At 37.6% G+C, this 23,990-nt stretch overlaps 1 protein-coding gene across 1 annotated transcript in view; it reads right to left on the bottom strand.

Annotated features, from left to right (window-relative positions):
- Nucleotides 1–23,990, bottom strand: part of MYO10 (myosin X) — a 103,304-nt gene that overhangs the window by 42,856 nt on the left and 36,458 nt on the right. The window contains exons 14-18 of the mRNA XM_070940766.1: nucleotides 22,484–22,576; nucleotides 22,002–22,070; nucleotides 21,486–21,568; nucleotides 18,842–18,950; nucleotides 18,039–18,119 (exon numbers count right to left, since the gene is read on the bottom strand). Of these exons, the coding sequence (XP_070796867.1) occupies nucleotides 18,039–18,119; nucleotides 18,842–18,950; nucleotides 21,486–21,568; nucleotides 22,002–22,070; nucleotides 22,484–22,576 (435 nt within the window). The remainder of the gene's footprint in view (nucleotides 1–18,038; nucleotides 18,120–18,841; nucleotides 18,951–21,485; nucleotides 21,569–22,001; nucleotides 22,071–22,483; nucleotides 22,577–23,990) is intronic.

The following is a 23,990-nucleotide window of genomic DNA, read 5'->3' as shown; positions in this document are numbered from 1 at the left end:
ACCTGCTGATTTCCATCCTACAGCCAGGTACTTGCAAAGTAAGCATTTTTGGATGGTGAAGAAATCTATTGGCATCATTTCAAAAAAGTAAGAAGTTTCTCAAAAGAATGGCTGATAGAGATTTATAATTGCCTTGGTATGTTTATATTAACCTGAGTCAACAGACTCTCTACTGTAGAACCCAGTGATGAACCCAGATTAAAAATATAATTATTGGTGCCTATATGTTAAAGTACTAGAATTGTTTTTTTTAGTCCACCGCCTAGTAAAAAATTTAAGGCTGCTGCTTTTTGTAATGTTAAAGGCTGAAAGAACCCATGAGATTGCCTGAAAACGCACAGTACTTCCTTTCCCAAGTGAACCTCTCCCCCTTTTCTTTCTTTGCATGGTTTAAGCATTACAACTGCATCGATGCCAACTATGTTTAACATTAACCAGCCTCTTCCTCAATTAAGATTTGCAACCCCCCCATCAAAGGCTGATTTAAAATTCTAGATAAATGTGGATTTATCTGTGCAATTAAAAGACTAGCTAGGGAAAATCAATTAAAAAAAAAACAACCCAGAGGATTTATTGAAATTAAAAAAAAAACCATCTTGAGGATAAAGCTACCCTCTTGATTTGCAACGAGGTCTGAAGAATAAGAGCCTTCTGTCTGAATTTGACCAAATTATGTGGAATGGAAACATCAAAGGATTGCTTTGCATGTTCTTTTTTGGCTGACTCAGTAGCACTTGACTGAAGCATAGAAGAGGTAGCAAGGCCCTGTATTTTTAATCTGCCAACAATAAGGGTAAGACATGAAAGTAGCTTCATTGTACAGGTTTCTGCTTGCTAGTAAGTAGAATTCAGGAAAGTCAGAACAGTACAGAACAGATATCTCTTGATTGATAAAAGGACTGTGATGAATCAAATATTTGTTTCTCTGTCAAATTAGGAAAAGAGTAAGTGGGTAATAGGTTTTTGTCAAAATTCCAGTGTCCCTTGTTTTGTATCTGTAACCTGTAAAATTTAGGACAGCGTGAACTAGGCACACAAGCTACTCTAAATCCTTAAAACCAGGTTAACAAAATCTAATTACTATGTTTATAGACAAATATGCATGTCATAATTTACTATACAAATAAGCATGTTATTATTTACTGTGGTGGCCTAGTTTACCCAACATGTTAAGACAATATCTAAAACCACAAGGAATTCAATCAACTTTTTAGACAGTGCACCAAACTGAGGATCAATGTAACCACAGTTAAGCAAGTTTTAGTCCTAGGGATTTTAACAGAGGCCATTTAAGTACTTCAGTTCTTTGTACCTAATGCTGTAAAACACTATAGTCTTTCAAGACTAAATGCTGTTAAACTCATTGGTATTTTGCACAAATATATTTTGGATTGGGTTTTTACATTTATTTATGAAGTATACTTTCAATAAGTTCAAAGCAATACACATGGCAATTCTTACTCTTACTTTTCTCCAAAACAAAGCTGCGAATTAGCTTGGATTTAGACAGAATGCTTGGCCTAGTGTAACCAGTGAATTTCCATGGTTGTAAAAGTATGTAGCAGTTTTACCCTGACATTTCTATATCTTCTGATGAATTTGGGGCAGTCTTTCATGTGTGAAAGTTGATACCACTCATGAATAATGTCTTTGTTTAAGAAGCAAAATCCTTTCACAACCATTTGTTTTATCTTTCTATTAGATCATTCAAAAGCTGCAGTCCTGAAGATTTGATGCTGACAATGTAATGCATTAAAATTGGACTGCTATATATTTTACATAGTGGTCAAAGGCACTATATTAAACTGTGACACATACAGGACAATAAAGATGTTGATCTTTCTATGCATCTTTTATCTGTAACCGTATATTACCGTATTTTTCGGAGTATAAGACGCACCTACCTTTTTTGGTTGTTTTTTTAAAAAAATATTTTTTAAAATTTTTTTTAGACAAACACACATACAAACATACAATGTATTTTCTTTGAACAGAGTGTTTGGCTGGTTCACAAATTTAAACAGTGTTTAGTCATTTCAATTAAATTTACAATTTCTATATTTCCTTTTTGCCATATTTATTCCTCATCTATTTTTTTTAAAAAGCCAATATTATCCTTCATTCTCATCTCTAATCTTAATCAAATTCAATTTTTCCCTTCTATATTATACCTCTTCCCATTGTCATCTATTTTTATATCCATCCTCACATTGGTTAATTATTTAATATTACAATTGTTTAATACAAATTCAACATTTTTATATAAATCAATTAGTTATATAACTACCTTTTTTGTATATTAATCAATATGAACAAGAATATTCCAATTATTTCCATGCAATCCAATTTCTTACAAATCAATTAATTATATTTACCAATAATAATAAACCAAATAAACCCCATATATTCCTCCAAACCACAACTTAACCATTTCTGCTTTCAACACAATATACAATTAATAGTATCTCAATTATTACATTTCCCTAGTTAAATAGAGCTTTTTTTCTTTTGTGTTTTAAAATCTTGAACTCTCCTCTTTTGCCCTAAATTTCCCATTGTTTGCACCTACCTTTTTTGGTGAGAAAAAAGAAAAAGAAATCTCTCTCTGCCTCATTTTGTCATGTTGCAGCAAAGAACCTGCTTTACTTTCAGTTTCGTTTTTTCAGCATAGCTAGGGAAAAAAAATCTGCTCCAGCACTTTTTGCAGCAAGCAGGAGAGCCCTGCGCAAAACAGCTGAGAGCAAATCAGCTGAGAGTCAGGAGGCCGATCTAATCAACTTGTGCTAATTAACCTATGCTGAAGCTGAAAGGGGCTGTTTTTTCTTGCTGTTTGCTTGCAAGAAGGTAACTGCTGCGAGGCACAGGCCAAAGGGTGGGGGCCAGTGGGTGGGCAGGGCTACATTCGGTGTATAAGACACACCTAAATTTTCACCCCCTTTTGAGGGGTAAAAAGGTGCGTCTTATACTCCGAAAAATACGGTAAACTAAATTAAAGGCCCATCAGTATAATCTGAGATGAGTTACAAGGTTGTATCTTTTCTTATAACAACTATACAAAACAATTATACCAATATATTGTTATTCACAAATATCTACAAATGGAAATCACAAATATTTAATCTCCCTCAAGGTAAATAATTTATTACCGTACTTTTCAGAGTATAGGACACACTTTTTCCCCCTAAAAGAGGGTGAAAATTTGGGTGCATCTTATACACCAAATGTAGCCCCGCCCACCCACTGTCTCTCATCGTTTGGCCATTTTCGGCCTCCGCATGTCCTGTTTTTGGCCTCCATGCATCGCGTTTTTGGGTGGTTCCAGGCAGCGGGGATCGGCAGTGGCAGCAATCCCCACTGCCTGGAGTTGCCTGAAAACACGACACACAGAGGCCAAAAACTGGGCATCTGGAGACTGAAAATACGACGTACGGCGGCCAAACACATGACGTGAGGAGTCGGCGATCGGTGGTGATGTGCTGTAGTGATCCCCACAGCCTAAAATGGAGCATTTGGAGGCCAGAAATGTGAGGCACAGAGGCCAAAAGCGCGAGGCATGGAGGTGATGATGGTCTGTGGCAATCCTTGCAGCCTGGAACAGCTAATTGGGGGTATTCCGGGAGGCCAATCCACCCGCCAATCAGCTGCTCATGTTGAATCAGGCTGCGATAATGTGCTGAAGCTGAGCAGGCTGTTTGCAATTTGCTGCAAGGACACAAGCCAGATGAATACCGATGGATGCTAGTAGGCAGAGGCAGAATTTTTTTTTTCTTGTTTTCCTCCCCAAAACTAATGTGCATACTCCAGAGCATCTTATACTCCGAAAAATATGGTACTTAGGACTGACTTATGTCATAGGTACATCTTAAATGAATTCTCATTTTCCCAGTTATGAAACCAATTGCAAACTAGTCCCCAGGAACAAATCTACTTTAAGAACCAAGTAAACCAGCATTCATGTTACTTTATGCCTCCCCTGGGAGAGCTTCCTGCAGTTAAGTATTTTAAAAAAATCACATGATCAGCAGAAATGCAACTGATCTCACTTCTCCCATCATTACAATACCAAGTTGGGTAAAGCTTTAGCTGTTTAAATTCAGTGACTTGGACATAAGTATAGAGACTGGTGTTTCTCAACATGGAAATTCAGTCTTGAAAAAAGCTGCTCTAATTCGTTGTTACCTAATCATGTTGCTTTTGAATGTCACTGTAATCCTTCAAATATAAAAGATGAAATTTGACATGTACTTATATATTACAATCTCATATTTTAAGGGGATTCTGTATTTATAATTTTATGGGGATATTTTGAAAATATAATACAGAAAGAAATCTTAAAACATCCATTTATTCAGCAAAAATACCAGAACATTGCCCTTTAATAAAGAGCAATGCGTCTAATAAAGGTTTTAGGTTTTCAGTTCTTGCCAGAGTTTTTTAAAGTTAATTTTTGTTGAAAGATTTTTTAAAATGAGTGTTTATATTATGCAGGATAGCAGGCAATGGGGAGGAAAAGGAAGGGGACTAACTGTAACTTATTAACACTCTGGATTGCTTAACACAATGCAACTTTGTTAAAAGTTTTATGAGATAACTGTGTTTGTCTTAATTTAGTACTAACTCGCAATGCACTTTGGGATACCTTAAAAAAAAAACTTTGCTAATAATCTACCATGAAGCAAGGTTGCATTATTACCATGACCTGACACATGGTTTAGCAAAAGATAATCCTGTGAAATGATGTGATTTTAGGCATAATGGAAATAGCTAGAGAAATTAGCAAGAAGGCAGGAGTCAATTTGGTGCTGGACCTGCCATTTATACCATGTTCCTTGAAAGAAAGAAAAAACCTCTGTGTTACCCATGACTCATCCATCAATTCTCAGATTTTGGCTACTGTGCCGAAATCTACTCTGGTCTTCAAAGTGTAGAACTCACAGCCTAATTTCATAAGTAGATATGGTTACTTCAGGCATCTTCTGGAACAAGATTCTTTGGATGATCCCCGTTGTTTAGAAAAGCTGTGAATAAGTGGCTCTTCACCAGGGTGAAATCCAGCAGGTTCTGACAGATTCTGGAGAATTGGTAGCGGAAATTTTGACCAGTTTGGAGAGCTGGCAAACACTACCTCTGGCTGGCCCCAGAGAGGGGTGGGAAGGGAGTTTTTGCAGTATCCTTCTCCTGCCACGCCCACCAAACCACGCCCACAGAACCGGTAGTAAAAAAAATTGGATTTCACCACTGCTCTTCACCCAGGCCTTTGACAATGGAGTGAGAGACCACCTTCAGGGCATTTGCCAACTTTATCTTTTATTGATTTTGTTGACATTTCTTTGTTTATTGTAAGATGCCCAGAGTTATTGAGAGTTGAGTGGCATACAATTTAATTAATTAGTTATTTAATAATTCTGACAGGCAGTAAGTACTCCTGCTGCTCCTTTCTACTAACAAATTGCCCAAATCCCTTGAATCTTAAAAGTTATATTGGCCATAATCTCAGCTATGACAGCCAGAAGCTAGAAAAACAGTCCATATTTTTTTAATTTTGTAAAAATAAAAATAAAAATCTGTCTCTATTATTTTTATAAATAACTCAAAACAGTAAACAGACCTGATGCTTCTTCCTCCTCCTCCTTTCCCCCACAACAAAAATAATCCTATGAGATGGATTGGGCAGAGAGAGACTGGGCCAGAGTCATCCAGTCCAGCTTTCATTCCTAAGGCGAGATTGGAACTCACAGCCTCCTGGTTCTAGCCAGCTGCCTTAAGCAGTAGACCAAATAGGCTTTATCTATACTGAACTATAGATCTTTGGAGAAAATGAAGTAAAACTTAATTCCTCAGCTGAGTTTCCTATTTCTTGAAAGCAAAGATATCCTCTGCCTTGTTCTATGCTTTTTTTAATATGATTATTATTTATTTTATTTATTTTATTATTCAAATTTCTATACCGCCCTTCTCCTTTCGGACTCAGGGCGGTGAACAGCCAAAATAAAAACATCTATACATAACATTACAGTTAAAAATAGAGTTAAAATAATTTATAAATTTGGCCCGTAATTTAAAACTTGTCAATTTAAAATCAATATTAAAATTTTAAAACTAACCCTAAAATCAAGACAGACCGGCTAACTGAAAAAAATAAGTTTTTAGGGCCCGACGAAAAGTCCGGAGGTCGGAGATCACTCGTATCTCTGGGGGTAGATTGTTCCATAGGGTAGGTGCCACCACAGAGAAGGCTCTCCTCCTGGGGGTCGCCAGCCGGCATTGTCTGGCCGACGGAACCCTGAGGAGGCCCTCTCTGTGGGAGCGAACCGGCCGGTGGGAGGCTATTGGTGGCAGAAGGCGGTCCCGTAAGTACCCTAGCCCTAAGCCATGGAGCGCTTTAAAGGTGATCACCAACACCTTGAAGCGCACCCGGAAGTCCACCGGAAGCCAATGCAGCTCGCGCAGGAGAGGAGTCACATGGGAGCGCCCCGTCGCTCCCATAATTCCCCGCGCGGCCGCATTCTGCACCAGTTGGAGCCTCCGGGTGTACCCCAAGGGGAGCCCCATGTAGGGAGCGTTACAATAGTACAGACGAGAGGTGACGAGTGCTTGAGTGACCGTGCGTAGGGAGTCCCGGTCCAGATAGGGGCGCAACTGGCGTATCAGGCGAACCTGACAAAAAGCCCCCCTGGCCACGGCCGTCATATGCCCTTCTAAAGACAGCCGTGCATCCAGGAGGACACCCAAGTTGCGGGCCCTCTCCGTGGGGGCCAATGATTCGCCCCCAATAACCAGCGATGGCATCAGCTGGCTATACCGGGACACCGGCAGCCACAGCCACTCAGTCTTGAAAGGGTTGAGTCGAAGCCTGTTTCTCCCCATCCAGACCTGCACGGCCTCCAGGCACTGGGACATCACTTCCAAGGCATCATTGGGATGGTCTGGGGTGGAAATGTACAGCTGAGTATCATCAGCGTTCTTATGGAACTCCACCCCAAAACCACGGATGATCTCACCCAGCGGCTTCACATAAATGTTGAACAGGAGGAGCGAGAGGACCGACCCTTGAGGCACCCCACAAACAAGGCACCTTGGGGTCGACCGCTGCTCCCCTATCAACACAGATTGCGACCGGTCGGAGAGATAGGAGAACCACCGCAAAATGGTGCCCCTCACTCCCAGTCCCTCCAGCCGGCGCAACATGATACCATGGTCGATGGTATCAAAAGCCGCTGAGAGTCTAATAGGACCAGGATAGAGGAATAACCCCTATCCCGGGCCCTCCAGAGATCATCCACCAACGCGACCAATGCCGTTTCCGTGCTGTACCCAGGTCTAAAGCCAGACTGGAGCGGATCCAGATAGACAGCTTCATCCAGGTACTGGGGAAGCTGTCGCGCCACCACACTCTCAACAACCTTCGCAATAAAGCGAAGGTTGGAGACTGGACGATAGTTAGCCAAAACAGCCGGATCCAGGGATGGCTTCTTGAGGAGAGGCCTCACCACCGCCTCTTTCAAGGCAGCCGGCAGGACACCCTCACTCAAAGAAGCATTGATAATCCCCTGGAGCCAGCCTCGTGTAACCTCCCGGGAAGCCAGCACCAACCAGGAGGGACACGGGTCCAATAAACATGTGGTCGCGTTCAGCCGTCCCAAGATCCTGTCCACGTCCTCGGGAGCCACGGGATCGAACTCCTCCCAGATAACACTCTCAAGGCCTGCCTCAGTCATCTCGTCTGAACTAACCCAGTCGGCGGCCAAGTCTTCCCGAATCTGAGTTATTTTATCATCCAGATACTGTACAAAATCCTCAGCTCAGCCCTGCAAGGGGTCCTCCCGCACTCCCAGATGGAGAAGGGAGCGGGTCACCTTAAACAGGGCGGCTGGGCGGTTATCTGATGACGCGATAAGAGCGGCAAAATAGCTAGATTTTGCCGCTTTTATCGCCACTAGGTAGGTCTTAATATGAGACCTTACCAGTGTCAAGTCAGATTCGGAACGACTGGCCCTCCAACCGCTCTCTAGGCGTCTTTTCCGGCGCTTCATCTCCCTCAGTTCCTCGGAGAACCAAGGAGCTAAGTGAGTTCGGTGCCGGGTCAGAGGCCGCAAAGGCACGACCCGGTCCAAGGCCCCGGCAGCCGCCCTATCCCAGGCGGCCACCAGGTCATCAGCTGAGTCATGAGCTAGAGTCTCAGGAAATGGCCCAAGCTCCATCTGGAACCTATCAGGGTCCATCAGGCGCCTGGGGCGGAACCACCTGGTTGGCTCCGCCTCCCTGCGACGGGGTACGGCGGTCAGAAAGTCAAGTCGAAGGAGTGAGTGGTCAGACCATGACAAGGGTTCAATATCTACATCCCCTATATCAAGGCCACTCAACCACTGACCAGAGATAAAAACTAAGTCCAGAGTGTGTCCCCCCATATGAGTAGGGCCGTGAATTACTTGGGTCAGGTCCATGGCTGTCATGGAAGCCATGAACTCCCGAGCTACCTCAGATGTTTCACCGATGGATGGCAGGTTGAAATCCCCCATGACCACAAGTCTGGGGGTATCAGCCGCCACCTCGGCTATAACATTGAGGAGTTCGGGCATGGTCGTTGCCATGTGGCAGGGAGCCAGGTACGTGATCAACAGACCCATCTGCACCCCACGACCCCACTTCACAAAAAGGGACTCACATCCGGCTATCTGAGGTACAGTGGTCTCCCTCGGATCATATATATTATTCTATATAAGATTTTTTTCTCTTGCTGGCAGAGCTTGCTATGTAATGAAGCATCTTCCAAATTCTACATAAATTGTGATCAGGAAGATCAATGCACCAAACAAATATTTTGATTATCACCTTTCTCCAGTTCCCAGAAGCTGAAGCCAACATGTTTTTTTTCAAATTCATGGTGGACTACCATTCTTGGCTGGTGAAATGCACTTAACTTGGAAGCTTGAACATTGTTAGCCCGTATCTATTTTATGCAGCAGGGTTGGTTAATTACAGCTCTGAAGATGACTTTTTAAAGCTTCTTTAGTCAGTGGACTTTGATTGATTTATTTTGAGCAGTGCTGGGTAATAAAGTCTAGTCACCCATTACTTTTCTACAATACCACAGACTGATGCTAAATCAGGAGAACTGTAAGAAATTATACACTAACTCAATCAATCTTCTGGCATTCCCTGGAATGATGGCCTAGAAAAAAATGTAACCGGGGTCATGGAAGGTAAGAGGCCCTTGCCAACTCTCTAGAGATACGAAGTACTGACAACTGTCTTATATTGTAACTTAGACTGAAAACTTCATATCTGCTTTGTCTGCTCCTACCTTGTTCTTCAAGCTTAACCACCTCAATCCTGTTCCCAACAGAACCATTATTTCTTGAAACTGACTCCACCTATAATCTTATCTAAATGTCCATTGCTTGTCTTGGTCTGACTCACTCAAATAACAAATTCCCCCACTGTTTGCCTTGCAAACATCATTTTCATCATTATCATCACAACAACAGCCAACAGACGACAAATGTTGTCTCTGCAATGAATCTGAAAAAACGGGACCATCTAGTTAACTGGTGCAAAATTGCTCAGAGTGATCACAAACAGTGGCATGACAAAGTAACAACAATGGTGCATTGGAATATCTGTAAGAAATACCATTTACCTGCAAGTAGGAACTGGTAGAACCAAAACATAGAAAAGCAAATAGAAAATAAATAAGCTAAAGTGATCTGGCACTTTAGAATTCAAACATGCAAGGACCTGACATACAACAGTCCAGACTTGACAATTGTTGATGAGAAAGACCAAAAAAAATAAAATAAAATTCTATATAGTGAACATTGCAATATTTGGAGATAGCAGAATAGAACAGAAAGAACTGGAGAAACCACAAATGCAAATACTTGCAAATAGAGGTAGAACTGACAAAAGAAAGCAATGATACTACCAATCTTGGGTGCAATCTCAAAACATCTGGAAACCATCTGAACACCACCGGCATTGGCAAAATCACCACCAGTCAATTGCAAAAGGCAGTTTTACCTGGAACAGCTTACATCTTGCGATGATAACTTTGACATTAGTATTAAATAATATTAAACAACATCATCTGCTTAACCCAGATCCTTGAGAAGGACTCGATAGATTGATTAAAGATGCCAAATCCTGTCTAAACATCTGGCTCACTGCAACCAACCATAATAAAAAATTTAACTTGCATTTACTCCCAATAACTCTGAGCAGCTCGCAACAATCAAAGATATAATAAAACCAACAAAATATAAAAGATAACAAGTACAATGGATCAGATGGAATTAAGCTAGCTGTGTCACTCTCCTTTGCCAATAGCAGAATGGGGGGGGAGGGGTCATGTGGATTTAGGGTTCAAGCTTATTCCAAATGACAGGCACTTGTATAAAAAAGTATACTTCCTGGATCTGATAGATTGTTTAATCAAAGGAACCCAGAGTACATTAATCCTACAGGATCAAATTGTTGGGCAGATGCTAGAGGAGACATGTATTAACTATGCCATTTGGGCCTTTATAAATAATAACCAGTACCATGAATTGCACCTAGAAGCAAACTGGCAACCAGTGCAGTTAGTATGGCAGAGACATTACATGGGAATACTGAGGTATGCACATTGCTGCTTTTGCTGATGTATTGTGGACCAAATGAAGTTTCTGGGTAGTCTTCAAGAACAGCCCTGTGTAGAGCACATTGTCAAGTCACAAATTAACCAAGGAATGACTGACTGTCTGAAAGACTCTCTTGGTCTAGGACATATGCTGTAAGAGAAGTTTCTATCATGGCATGATAGAAACTTAAATTAAGTTTTATTCATCATTTGATTGGAGTCACTAGGTCTTTCTGTCTATTTAATACTTAGGACTGGAATTCATTTTTGTATCAGATATGAGTTTAATTCCACAACTGTAATAAGACTAGTTATTTCCACTTAATAAATCTATTAAATGAACACAATTAAGATAAAAATCTTGCATTTGCTCTGGGAGGAGCCAGATAGAATTTTAATAAATCTTTCTTGTATTTCCATTTTATCAGCATAAATTGTTCTTTAATTATAAATGTCTTTCTCAATAGAGAAATTAGGTTGAAAACCTAATTTATAGATTTAAAACATTGTTGCTAGCTAGAATCTAATGAAAATATAACAAGTAACAAATAACTTTATTGGACAAAGTAGTTTCTCTTTTGCAACTATGTCAAGAATTACAAAAGAGGGTAAGTTCAAATTCTTCCTAAACAGTTCCAATATTCAAAATAGTTTTCTTTCAAAAGACAAATTTTAACTGACAGACTTTATTTTCTATTTTACATATTTAAAATATTCCAGCCCTGTTAAACACTCACATAAGTAAGATGAAGGAAATAAAAAACAAAAACAAAAACCAGATCCATAAATAAAAACCAATCTCCATTTTTTTGCAAGGTCAAGTAAGATTACAATGTCCTTCCTGCTTGTTTTTATCAACTGGGCCTGAAATTTCATATTCAACTAATGTGCACCATCAACATTTGCTACAAACATTATAAAAATACTGTAATTTTAACTTGTAGAAACTGGCATAAAATGAGTTTATTTAGAATATATATTTATATTCTTTCAATTCTGTGCCCTTCTGTGTTACCTTCCTTTCTTTCCCTAAAACTTTTATACAGTTTTGAAATCCAAATATTATACATACCTATATGGGATTACTATAAAGGTATACAATTTAACTGCCTGGCACATAATTATGATAATTTTATCACTTTCTAAAAGTGCACAAAAAGTATATTTTAATGCAGGGGTTCCCAACCTGTGAGCCACAGTCCACTACCAGGCCGCGGCCTATTCACAATGAGGCTGGTGTGAATGGTGGGCTGGTGCGCGTGCACAGCCTGATTCACACCAGCAGTGGGCACTGGCATTTGTAATCCCACTCATCAAGCACCAGTGCTTGCAGCCCCAGTGCTTGAGCAGTGGCCGCCGGCATTCACAGTGCCTCTCACATGACCGGTGGGTCTTTACGTCCTCCGCTCACACAAATGAAGCTGTATGCACATGCACACCTGTCCCTCGCACAAAATCATCCCCTCTTTTCCCCCTCTCCCCCGTGCCGGACCGCCAACCCGGAAAGACTGGAGAACACTGCTTTTAACGCTTCCATTTTTCTATGTCTTCTAGCAAATAATTTAAAAACTCGCTTAAATAGCCAGACTGCAGTTTTCACAAATATCAAGTGATTTTATTTTTAAAACAGAAATGATCCTGCTACAACCTACTTCTATTTGCCTTATGACTGTGGCCTCAAAGTATATTATTTAAAAGTTGTATCTGTAGGAGATGACCTTGCCAGTATCCATCTATTAAGAGATTTCTCTTTCTTTCTTGAAATGATTCCCTCTTTTAGTTCTTAATCAATGACAAAAAAATGCAATTCTAACCGCAGCAGCTGCACATGCTAAGCACACGTTCACACAGAGGCACTGAGACTTGCACACAAAACAAGGCTTTCTTTAGATTGCTGGTATTTGGAAAGTTTCATGGTGATGTATTTGGCTATGTTTCTTTTAATTCATTCTTGCTGCTGCTCAGAGGAAGTCATGCCTGGCCACCGTTGGCTCAAGAGCAACCACTGCTCTAATCAAGACTCCAGAGGGAGGGTGGGCACTAATCTTCCTTTATGAGTGCTGAAAATGTGAACAATGTTGAAAACAAATATATTCTTTAGAGGCCTTCAGTGATAAGACATGAACAATATGCTTGCAAACAAAATCTAGTATAGGGGATAGGAACTCTAAATATTTTCTCTGCAAGGAAATAAATTGCCCTCCAATTGTGCTTCCATTTCTAAGTTCTCATCATCAGCCTTCGTATCTCCCTGAATTGTTGCCATGTCTACATACAGAATCCACTTAGAATTTAAGCCATCTTTCTAGAAATCCTTGACAAGGATTTATTTTTTGTTTGCTTGAGTATTCAGAAGAAGAAAAACATTAATACTTACACAGCTTGAAAATACAAAGGTTTGCAAATACAAGTTCTCAAGTCTACCTCTATTTCTTTCAAGTTTCAATTGTAGCCTGTCCTCTTTCTTACAATAACATGATGTTGGACAGGAGGTAGTGATAGTCTTTCTATCCTCCTTTGCTTGAATTTTTCAGTAGTAATTTTGCCAATTGTGATTATGCCCCAGTGCAGAAACTCAAAAGTGAATAATATCAATAACACTCCATCAATTTTAGTAATTAAGTGAACCTGAAGAATAATGAGTGAGAATTTACTCAGTTTGTTCAACTATTCTGTTTATTTTCTAGGGTTTCTGGAGAAAGAAAAGGCGAACAGAAGACAACTCTGCAAAAAATAACAGAGCTGACAACTTCAATGAAGAGCTGGTGGGTAGATCAGCTCTTCAATCATTCCTATCCAGAATAAGAGAGGACTTGATATCACCCACAAGTGCTCTAGACTGCTGCTCCTTACAAAGAGACCAGAAGACAGTGGTCTCTAGCAGGCTTAAGAGTTTTGGGAGATGGAATAACCTTCTTGCTCAAATCATGGTCAGCACTTTTGAAAGGATATCATGTTCACATAATTCTTTTTCAAATCCCTTTTAGGAATTGCTTATTAACTGTTTTTCAGATATTGGAAACCTTTGACTGGACAAATTTGACAGCAAAGGTGAGTGGCAACACTGAAGCTCCAATATGGCTCCAGTCATATCCTGACAGTGAGTTTTTTTCAATCCTTAGCCAAAGAAAGTTTTAACTATAGGGTTAAGAACTTAATTTGTTTTTGTTTTTTTTAAATAAACAGCAAAAGGTGATTAAAACTTTTACAAATTACAAATGGACTAAGGGTCCAGATAAATTCAAAATAAGATTATGGAATTGATTATGAAGAAGCCTTCCCATGGGAAAATGCTTTTGTTAAATTATTTTTTTAAAAAACGAGAAACATTAGTGAAAATTTATGCTATTAGGGGACATCTGTTTTGCAGGTTCCTGTAGGCAGTAAATGAGAACTTTTAGTCTAGAGAACAGAGATATGCCAAACCTACAAAATGTTTTAATGTAAGTTGCCATGATGGACATAGTAGTAATTTAAAAAAAATCTATTATGAGTTATACTATACCTTTGGATTAGCATGATATACATTTTTCTAATATAGAATTTTAAAAGTACACTGTTCTAATAAAATTACCTTAAATTAAATGACTGAACGTTACTGCATATTGTAAGGATTATAGACTTCAGGTTCAGTTAAGGTCAAAAGACTTAAATTGCTCACTATGCTTGGAATTTCTCAAATAGATCCTTATCAAGTTAAAAAATGTTGCTCAATCTTAGAGCTTTCATAATTTAATTTTGAAGTCAACCCTGTTCCAGCAACTGACAGGCAGCTGAAAATATTTCTCCAAGATCTTGGTGGCTACTAGAATTTCCTGTACTTCCTCAGTCTCTTGCATCCAAATCACACAATCTACATGAGCAGCACAAGCAAGAAGGGCATATCCAACAATCTTAAAATGGGGAGTAGGGGGGTAGGGGCAGTACAATATTTGTCTAAGCCATATATCAGATTTTACATTTTCCAGGATGCAAATGGAAGCGTTATCCCAACAGAGAGATTTCTGTATGTGAATACATAACCAGTCTTTTTCTTGGAAGGATACAGACCATACAGAAAAAGTATGGTCATTTTATAGCAAAAGCTCTATGATCACATACATTTTCTGAAGTTTTGAGTGTGGTTTCATTGCTTTTCCAAGTGCATATCTGTCTCTCCAATTGATATTTCCTACTCCTGATTCTTTAGTAAAAATGCTTCACGGTGCAGCACAATTATATATGTACTTCAGAAGGTTGTGAGCAGAAGGAAACAATACACACATTGCCACATGCTCACTTCATTCACTAACAGCTGTCTCTTTCTTCCCACAATGAGAAGTCCCTATAAGAACAAATCTGGTCAGGTCATGCTTCCTGGTTGTCAATATAATTTAAAACTTGTATCTGTATATGACTTTTTTTTAAAAAAAATCCATATATTCTATGGAAAGATAGGTGGGGAACGCCTCAAATCACTGTTAAATCCTGGCAACTCCCAGCCATTTTCTTGGCAAGATTTCAGAAGTGGTTTGAAATTGCTTCCTTCCTAGGGCTGAGAGACAATGACTGGTTCGAGGTTACCCACCTTAAGGTCGGTCAAGAATTCATGGTCTTCTGGTTTCTTGTCTAGTACCTTAACCACTACACCAATTTTGCTCTCATCCTTCCTATTAATAAGCCTCATGTTTTTGTGCTTTCTCATATCTAGCAACAGGGAAGGAAAAGTTTGCATTTTTTAGTTCATCCAAACTCCACAAACTGTGATTAATCTTAAGGCTCATTGATTAAATAAAGAAAAATGATTTCATATCTATAGTTTCACTATAGTTATAAGAGCCATGGTGGCACAATGGTTAGAATGCAGCATTGCAAGCAAACTCTGCACACAGCCTAGAGTTCAATCCTGACAGAGCTCAAGGGTGACTCAGCATTCTATCCGTCCGAGGTAGGCAAAATAAGGACCCAGATTATTGGGGACAATATGCTGACATTTGGAAACCACTTAGAGCATGCTGTAAAGCACTATGGAGTGCCATATAAGTCTAAATATTATTGCTATAATTAAAGCATAATTCAATAAAAATATTCATATGTAGCCACTGCTGGAATGTTTTGGAGAGGTTTTTTTGGGCAAACCTTTATAATGTAAGATTACACTCTATCTCCAAGAAAAATATTGATACCATCCTAAGGAAAAATATTGATGTTGTCTATAAAATAATGGAAATAGGATAACTATTTTTAAAAAGGTATTTTAAAACATGCTGATAGTGGAAAACTTTGAGCCATTTAAAATTTTGGTCAGTAAAACAGGTAAATAATATGCATAACAACAGCAACAACAACTAAGCATTCATCACAATCTCTCTTGTGTATTTGAGGAAAAAAGAAGCAGGATTCTTGTCTCGTGTCGTTTACTGTCCATAAATGATCTCTAATATGTTTAAGAATGTGATTCTTCATAAAAGCTTTGACATGACAGATGAATCATCTTGAAAGGTAAATGTCAAACGTTACTTAAACTTGATATACTGGTAATACATGACAATGGTACCAGTATAGTTTAGATCCTGTTTTGACAACTAGACAACCTTCCCATCATTCTTTTTTGCCTTAACACACAGTATTTTTCCATTTAAAAATATCGAGAGCCAAATTCAGAAAACTGGGACCCCTGGAATCCAATCTATTCCTATTCCTAGCCTTGTTTCCTTTAGATTAGGTAGTTATCACGAATGGCATATCCCACCATGGCCTCCTTCCTATTAAGCCTTGCACCTGTCATCCATTCTAAGCCAAGAGGGAGAGTTTTTGTTATCATTTCCTGTAGTGATTTTTCTTTTCAGAAAAAAAAATGAGAGCAGAAAACAACATTACTTTCCTCGAGATATTTATAGCGTGCATCTGATAAATTCATTTATTAGAGTAAATGAAACTTTGTTTGCAGTGCTCTGATTCATTATTCTGACCATAATAGTTGGGCAAAGGCTTATGTACTGAAGGAAAAAGAACTTGAAAACAACTGAACTGAGAAATGAACAGAGCATGTACAACTAGGAAGAGTCCAGGAAAGTAATAATAACCAAAATCAGGATTCAACAGCTGACATTAAGCTCAAGGTAAATAAGAATAATTTATATCAATGGTTCTAAAACCATGTCTGTTACCTTCTCAAAAACTGACCTTCCCACTATGATCTTTAGGGAAATGCAACTGTTTATTCCATAAGAAATAAAATTTAAATTTAGAAAACACAGACTTGGAGAAAGGAAAATGTACTATGTTTTGCTCTTCTAGTTCTCCCATACTTTTTAAATTACTGCGTTTGGAAAACATTGGCCTCAACATCTAACAATTGTAATCAATAATATTGAATATGGCAATTTAGCAAAAAAGTTTAAAAAATAATAATTTCTAGAAGAACCACAGTGGCATTTTCCTGAAAAATCATAAAAGTATTTCATTTGTTCTAGAATGATCTCTGAATCATTTACATACATAGGTTTATATTCATATAATTACAGTTTCTCTGGACTACAAAAGAATCCTTAAGTATTTACACAAATGTATATATGGGCTGAATATCTAGGCTGAAAAAAATCAAAATGACCCTGGAAAGAATGAGGGGTATAAAAAAACTCTCTTTGCTTCCATCTAATGTTGGTTCCAGTTTTGAAGCCCAGATATTATAACCTAAACATATATTGTTTGCATATTATTTGAAAATTAATCAAAAACTGTACATTTAAGGTTGCTTTAATAACCACTACATTCTGAATGGAATCATATGCAGGAAGTCCTCATTTACCAACTGCAATTGGGACCAACAATTCCATTGCTAAGCAACACAGTTATAAAGTAAAACATCACATGACCACACTTGGTTTACAAAATCAGTTCTGGCTAGGCTTAAGCAAATCACCTGGGATTGTTAAGCACATCACATGACTACAACTTGTGACTTTCTGCCATCTTCCCCATTTACTTTGCTTATTGGAAACTGGTACACACACACACACACACACACATACACAATCTGAAATAATGTGCACTAAACTCAATAGAGCTTACTTCTGAGTTAAATATTTCTGGAAATGTTTTCTAATGTCTGTCTTACTAGATCACTTAGTATAAACTACAAAATTATGCACCTTCTTTATAAAGATAAATTATTTATGCCAATTATTGTGATCAGTTGTTTGTTAGATTCTATTAATGTATATAACCTTTAGAGGGAACACAACTTTGAAACACACCAGCAAATAAATATTTTAGATAAAAGGAACTTGCCAGCTTGTTAAACAATATGTAATGTATTAGAATAGAGTCCTACCTTTCTAATTGCAAAAAACAGTCCCTGAAGATATGATTTGTATCTATGATAGCAATCTATAGATACATGGTGAATGATCCAAGGTAAAAGCAATCTTAAGCTTACCTTTTGCATATTTGGCTTGATACAGCGAACAAAGAATGGGTTAGATGTGCTTAATGTTGCCATTAAGGAATGCAGCGAATCCTAAAAAGAGAGAAAGAAAGAAGCAAGGGAAGTATTAAATTTCCAAATCATCTCAGCAGTTTTCCTAATAATCACAATAGCGTCACCTGCTGGCACAGTGTGCAAACTAAATTATTATTTTCTTACACTTTTTTTAAAATAAACTCTATGACAAAGTAAAATTAATCCTCAGACAGATAAAATCAATTTTGCTACCCTATGCGTAATGCGTTTATCCTTATCTGGTGAATGGTGTCAATGGCCTTAAAATTCAGAATTGAATACATTAAATATTTAAATTAATTCTCACTTATAAAATTTATAGTGCAAAACAATTTTAAATTGCTCCTGATTCTCAAGGGCGGAGATTTTTTTTAATGCAGAGTATATTTGCCCACAGAACTTGCCAAGAATAAAATATCAGATTTTGCTTTATCAAGAGATAAACCTAAAAAAGTCTGCTTTATCTATATGGCAGGCTTACACTTAGAAGGAAGGCTATTGATGATTATGCATGGCATTAAACCAACTAGGAAAACAAAGAGTGAACAACTGGTTTCAGCCAAGAAATAAATATTTTATTTTAAATGATCAGGAAAACATTCTGGAAAAAAACCCATATTCATAGCTGGAGACAACAGTCATTTTTTTTCTTAAAGTGAAAGTGATTTGATAGGAGATTTAGGCAACAATAATTTACAAAACACAATGTCTAGAAAAGCTCAGTGGATGAAAAAAACAACCTTAAATTGTAAGCTGACTGTGGGCTTCCGATGCTTGCTCCCACACTTCAAAGTATCTTGACCGCTGCGGCTTGAAACATGCTCAAATAGGTCATATATGAAATCAAGGCTGAAACAGGAATTTAAATAATGTTTAAATAAGTAATGAAAACAAAGACCCAAAGTAAAGCCTATTATACAAGGACTGTTCTTTCCTTTAAAAATATGGCTGCTTTTTTTAATTGATACTTCCCCACTGCTTGCCTGCTTGAAATGGCTGACAATTCAAAATTGGACACCAAACAGACTAAGGTACTATCATTATTATTATTTCCTCTGAATGTAAGAGATGAATCAAAATAAATATACAATGACCAGAAAAAGACTGCTAGCACATTACAGAGAACACAGCATTTAGATGAGACCATTGCCCTGTCATGCAATATTACATTAAATGTGTAATTTTGTATATTCACATTTTGTATATCCCAAGGGTATGCTTCTCGTGCTTATAAATATTAACTTTACACTACTTCCTTATCTTAACTGAACAGGCACATAGTGTTGAAAGCATATGCCATAATACTTATGTTAGCTTTTAAGAGGCTACAAGTCTCTGCTGTTTTTACTGCAATGGACTAATAAACTAACTAAACCTCTTTGACCCTGTTGATGGGATGACCAAATATTTTTATTTATTTATCAAATTAATTTGCTGCCCATCTCACAGTTCAGGCAACTACAGCAGAAATACAACAGAATCTGAAGTTCTCCAGGCATTCCTCAATTGTCACTAACATCTAATGTCCAGGCCAATAGTGACAGCTTCTATGAGTTGGTTAGTCAGCAAAATCTGGAGGATATGTGTTACTTATCTCTGAAGAACAATTATGTTTTGAATATGGTATTGAGCTTCTGAGGGAAAAGGCACAAACAAAACTAATTTTATGTTTGTTTATTTTAGACAACTAGTTAGAACTAGTGCTCAAGGTACCTTACATTATTTGTGTAAAGAATGTTGTCAGATCTGGAAGCCATCTTTTTCATTGGACCTTCAGGCCTGCCACATTTAGTGCTGTGGGAAACTGGAAGGGGGGATTGTATGGAGCTGGGAAGATATATAGCTATAATAACATTCCTCTCTCTGGGAATCAAGGACATTCTGCCTTGCACCTGGAGGGGTGTAACTGGGAGGCATCTCTAGTTGGGACGGTGCATTGATTGGGCCGTGTGATGGATGTGTGGGTGCTGGGCAGGGATTTGGATTTTTATTTGTGTGGGGAAAACCTGGAAGCTTTCAGATTCGGGGTTTCCCAGATGTGCCAATATGACATCTCTAATAAAATGGAACTTTGAGGAACCTCAAGACTCAGAGTTTTCTTTTGTTGGGGGTGTTACTTGGAACCTTGACAATTGTGTAATATTTTATTAAAGAGCAAAATGTGGGATTAAAAACAAATGATAAAAGACTCATCTAGATTCTGAATGTTTATAATAAATATTTGTTTTATTCTAATAACCATGAATTTATTAACATCAAACTCTAATATAAAATAACTTCCATTTGGAATACATCTATATTATAGATATTAGGATCCTTTGCAAGAAATTATTTTAACATTTTTGTGTGTCTGCTGTTATATTAGTCTCTTCACATGCTGTTATTTCACAAATTATGCTATAGTTATGCGTTTATCTTGTTTGGCATTTGTCTGTCTTGGAAAACCTACCACACTCAGAGGAATAAAGAAGCCTAAACAATAAATATGAAAAGCATATCAGTCAGAGACTCCGTTTGCTTTTCAGTTTAGGGTTGCATCTTTAAGAATTAACTCAACATAACTTATAATGTGTAAGCTTTTATCTTTATTGCATTTTTATTTAATTTATATATCTGCATGCATTTAGACATCTAATTCATTTACCTAAGTTTGCCAAATATTTTATTAAGTGGTTCCACTTTTCATAAACAGAACAATTTTTTTACACATTCCCCCAAAATTCTCACTATCCAAAATTTTGTACTGAAAGTTCTCATGAATTATTGCTAGAATGACATTCAAACGCTACCTTAAGTACGTTTTATGAAATACTCTGAAAAACTGTGCATGACAAATGCATACACTCCCAATGAAATGCATAACAGATATTGTTTATAGCTGGATTCATCAAATGTGGTCACTCCCTAAATCAAGAAACATTTGGTTCTTTCTTCTGAATATCACTAAGTCAACATTACGACTGATATCTTTCATGCTTCAGGATATCTTTTAAAATGCCATGTTATTACAGAGAACTGGAAGAAAGGTAAAAATAGTTAAAGTAGAATTTGAATGTCATTCTAGCAAAAAGCCCATTCCCTTGACTTGCAGCATAGCATAATATTGGCAAGCCATTCATAAAATTAACTCCATTCCATCATTTAGGAAAGACAAAGGTTTGGCATCTATCTGACTAATCAAAATATATCCAGAAACATAAACTCCATATGATGGCAAATCTACTATCTTTGTTTTTCTCTTTAGAAATGCAGTACTTTCAAATATATTCTAAAAGAAAAAAAAAGATAGTTTAGAACTAAATTCTACATTTTTCCCTTCTTTCTCAACCCTCTGTTTTCAACATCTTAACAAGGTCAGGATCTACAATTACACTACTGGCATACCTGCTTTCTCGCAATAAGTTCAGAAGATCATCCCTAAAAGTATCTCTGTTTTTCTCCAAAATTCCTCTTACATCATACTGAACCTGTTTGAAATAGTATAAAAAAGAATAATTTTTAACCTGTCTTATTAACATTTCTCACAGAGGCACTATCATAAGGAAGAGAAAAATATTTATTTATTAATTTTTATACCATTATTACTTTATAAATAACTGAAGTTGACAAACATACCTAATACTTCTGCTCTTCCTATTTTCCTCACAACAACAACAACTGTGATGTTGGTTGGGCTGAGAATGAGTGAGTGGTCCAAAGCGACTCAACCAGCTTTCTTGCCTAAGGCAGGACTCGAACTCGGTCTCTTTGTTTCTAGCCAGCACCTTAACCGCTACACCAAACTGGCTCTCACATAACTCAAAGCTTCTTTTAATTTGTAATTTTGTTGTGAGACAAAATTAAGCTGCTCCTGAAACACTATTTGGAAGAATTTCAAAAAACATAGGAAAGAAAGATTACCTCTCCAGCATAGTGTTTCACTCCAAAGTTGTGGATAGCAACTCTTGGTTTCACATAAAAAGGATTGTTCTATTGATAAGAAGAACAAAAATAAGTCAAATCTGTTTAATTATAAATAATGAAATATAGAAAAAGGGAAAATCTTCTCTCAAACCATGCTTCTCAGAACTTGCTGAAAGATGATTTTTTTTAAAAAAATCTGCCACATTTAATTATTAGATTTTTTAAACATTGCTCTAAAACTTAATGGCTATACAGGCACTGTATAAAACTAATTATCTTTCAGGAAAGATGTAAATTAAAGATGCATTGACCAAAATATCTTGATTTATTAATTTCAAGCATTAATTAATAGATAAACATTTTAACTTAATAAATAGATTCGTTCAGTGAAAACCAAGAATTTTAACTATCAAAATTTACACTAGCATTGTATTTGAAATTCAGGGAATTTATAAACAAATAAAAAGAACATTACTTACTGCATGCTGAATGTGTAACTTTGCCAACAGGGTGTTATCCGTAGCTTGAGGAAAGTGGCTCTCCTCATTGATCAGAGCCAACAAACCAAGTTTCTAAGCAATCAAGACACAATAAAAGAATATGTTAAGTAGACCCCATATTGTTCGTGTTTCTCTTTCCACCCCTTTCTCTGTCTCTCTGTCTCTGTCTCTTTCTCTCTATGTTGTGTAAGTGGGATATATATGTATATATCAGTGGTGAAATCTAAAATGTGTTACTACCGGTTCTGTGGGCGTGGCTTGGTGGGGAGGTAATGTGGGCGTGGCCATTTTTTAAAAAACTTTTAAAACCATTTTTTCTACAACCTCTTCAGCGAAGAGGTTGTAAAAAAATGCTTTCAAAAGGCTCTGACGATCCCAGCTGAGTTGCCTGATCGGCAGAGGCTCTTTTTCTTTTAAAAGCCTCTGCCGATCAGACAACTCAGCTTGGATCGTCACAGGCTTTTAAAAGAAAAAAAGCCTCTGCCAATCAGGCAACTCAGCTGGGATCATCACAGGCTTTTAAAAGTATTTTTTCTACAACCTCTGAAGAGGCTTTTTTTTTTTTTTTTTTTACTTTTAAAAGTATTTTTTCAGGTTGTAGAAAAAATGCTTTTAAAAATTAAAAAAAAAAGCCTCTGATGATTGCGTGGCTCAGCTGGGCATTGGGGGGGGGGCAGGGATTTTTGCTACCGGTTCTCCAAACCACCCGCCTCCATCGCTACCGTGTCAGGTGATCCGATCCGAACTGGGAGCATTTCACCCCTGGTATATATATTTGTCATATAGTATATAATTCAATTATGTAGAAAAGGGTCAGGGTTTGGATAGTAACACTGCTTCTATCATCTAATCTGTTTTCATGTATATGTATATGTATATGTATGTACAGTATATATGTATGTATACACACACACACCCATTCCGTGAAATGGAACAGTAACAGGAAACATGCAGCACTATGACATAAGTGGCACACTATGTATTTTTCAATGTGGGGCAAAGGAAAGGGAACATGGGATTGTTTTTTGTGTCTCCAAGTTCCATATCCGTGTGGTGCGCCATAGTAGTTTTAAGACAACTGTTAAATTACACAGTTGCCTTTGTATCCTCTGGCAGGACAGACTTACTGTTGAACAATTAGAGGAAAATGTACCAGGAAAGACCATGGTACTCTAGATAATAAGTCAATTTAGACATTATAATAAAGGTAAACAAAATGTACTTGATTCTCTTGGTTAAAAAGACAAGGGAGTAAATAAGCATTTTTGTATCAAAAAGAGCTGGGGGGGGGAACACAACTGTGACCCAGGAACAAATTGAAACCTATGTATTGATAAACAAGAATTAAAAACATATGATCAGGTGAAATCTGAGGTTCAGTTGTGAAAAAATAATACACTTTTCAAACATTTGACTGATCACATGACATACGCTATAATTTGAGGTAAACAATTATTAGTAAATCAATATTTTCAAAAAAAAATCC

The sequence above is a fragment of the Pituophis catenifer genome, unplaced genomic scaffold (assembly GCF_029215685.1).
Source record: "Pituophis catenifer annectens isolate HBS135680 unplaced genomic scaffold, rPitCat1.0.hap2 SCAF_3, whole genome shotgun sequence".
Lineage (NCBI taxonomy): Eukaryota > Metazoa > Chordata > Lepidosauria > Squamata > Colubridae > Pituophis > Pituophis catenifer.
The sequence above is the reverse complement of the archived record's forward strand: the minus strand, read 5'-3'. Positions and strand labels throughout refer to the sequence as shown.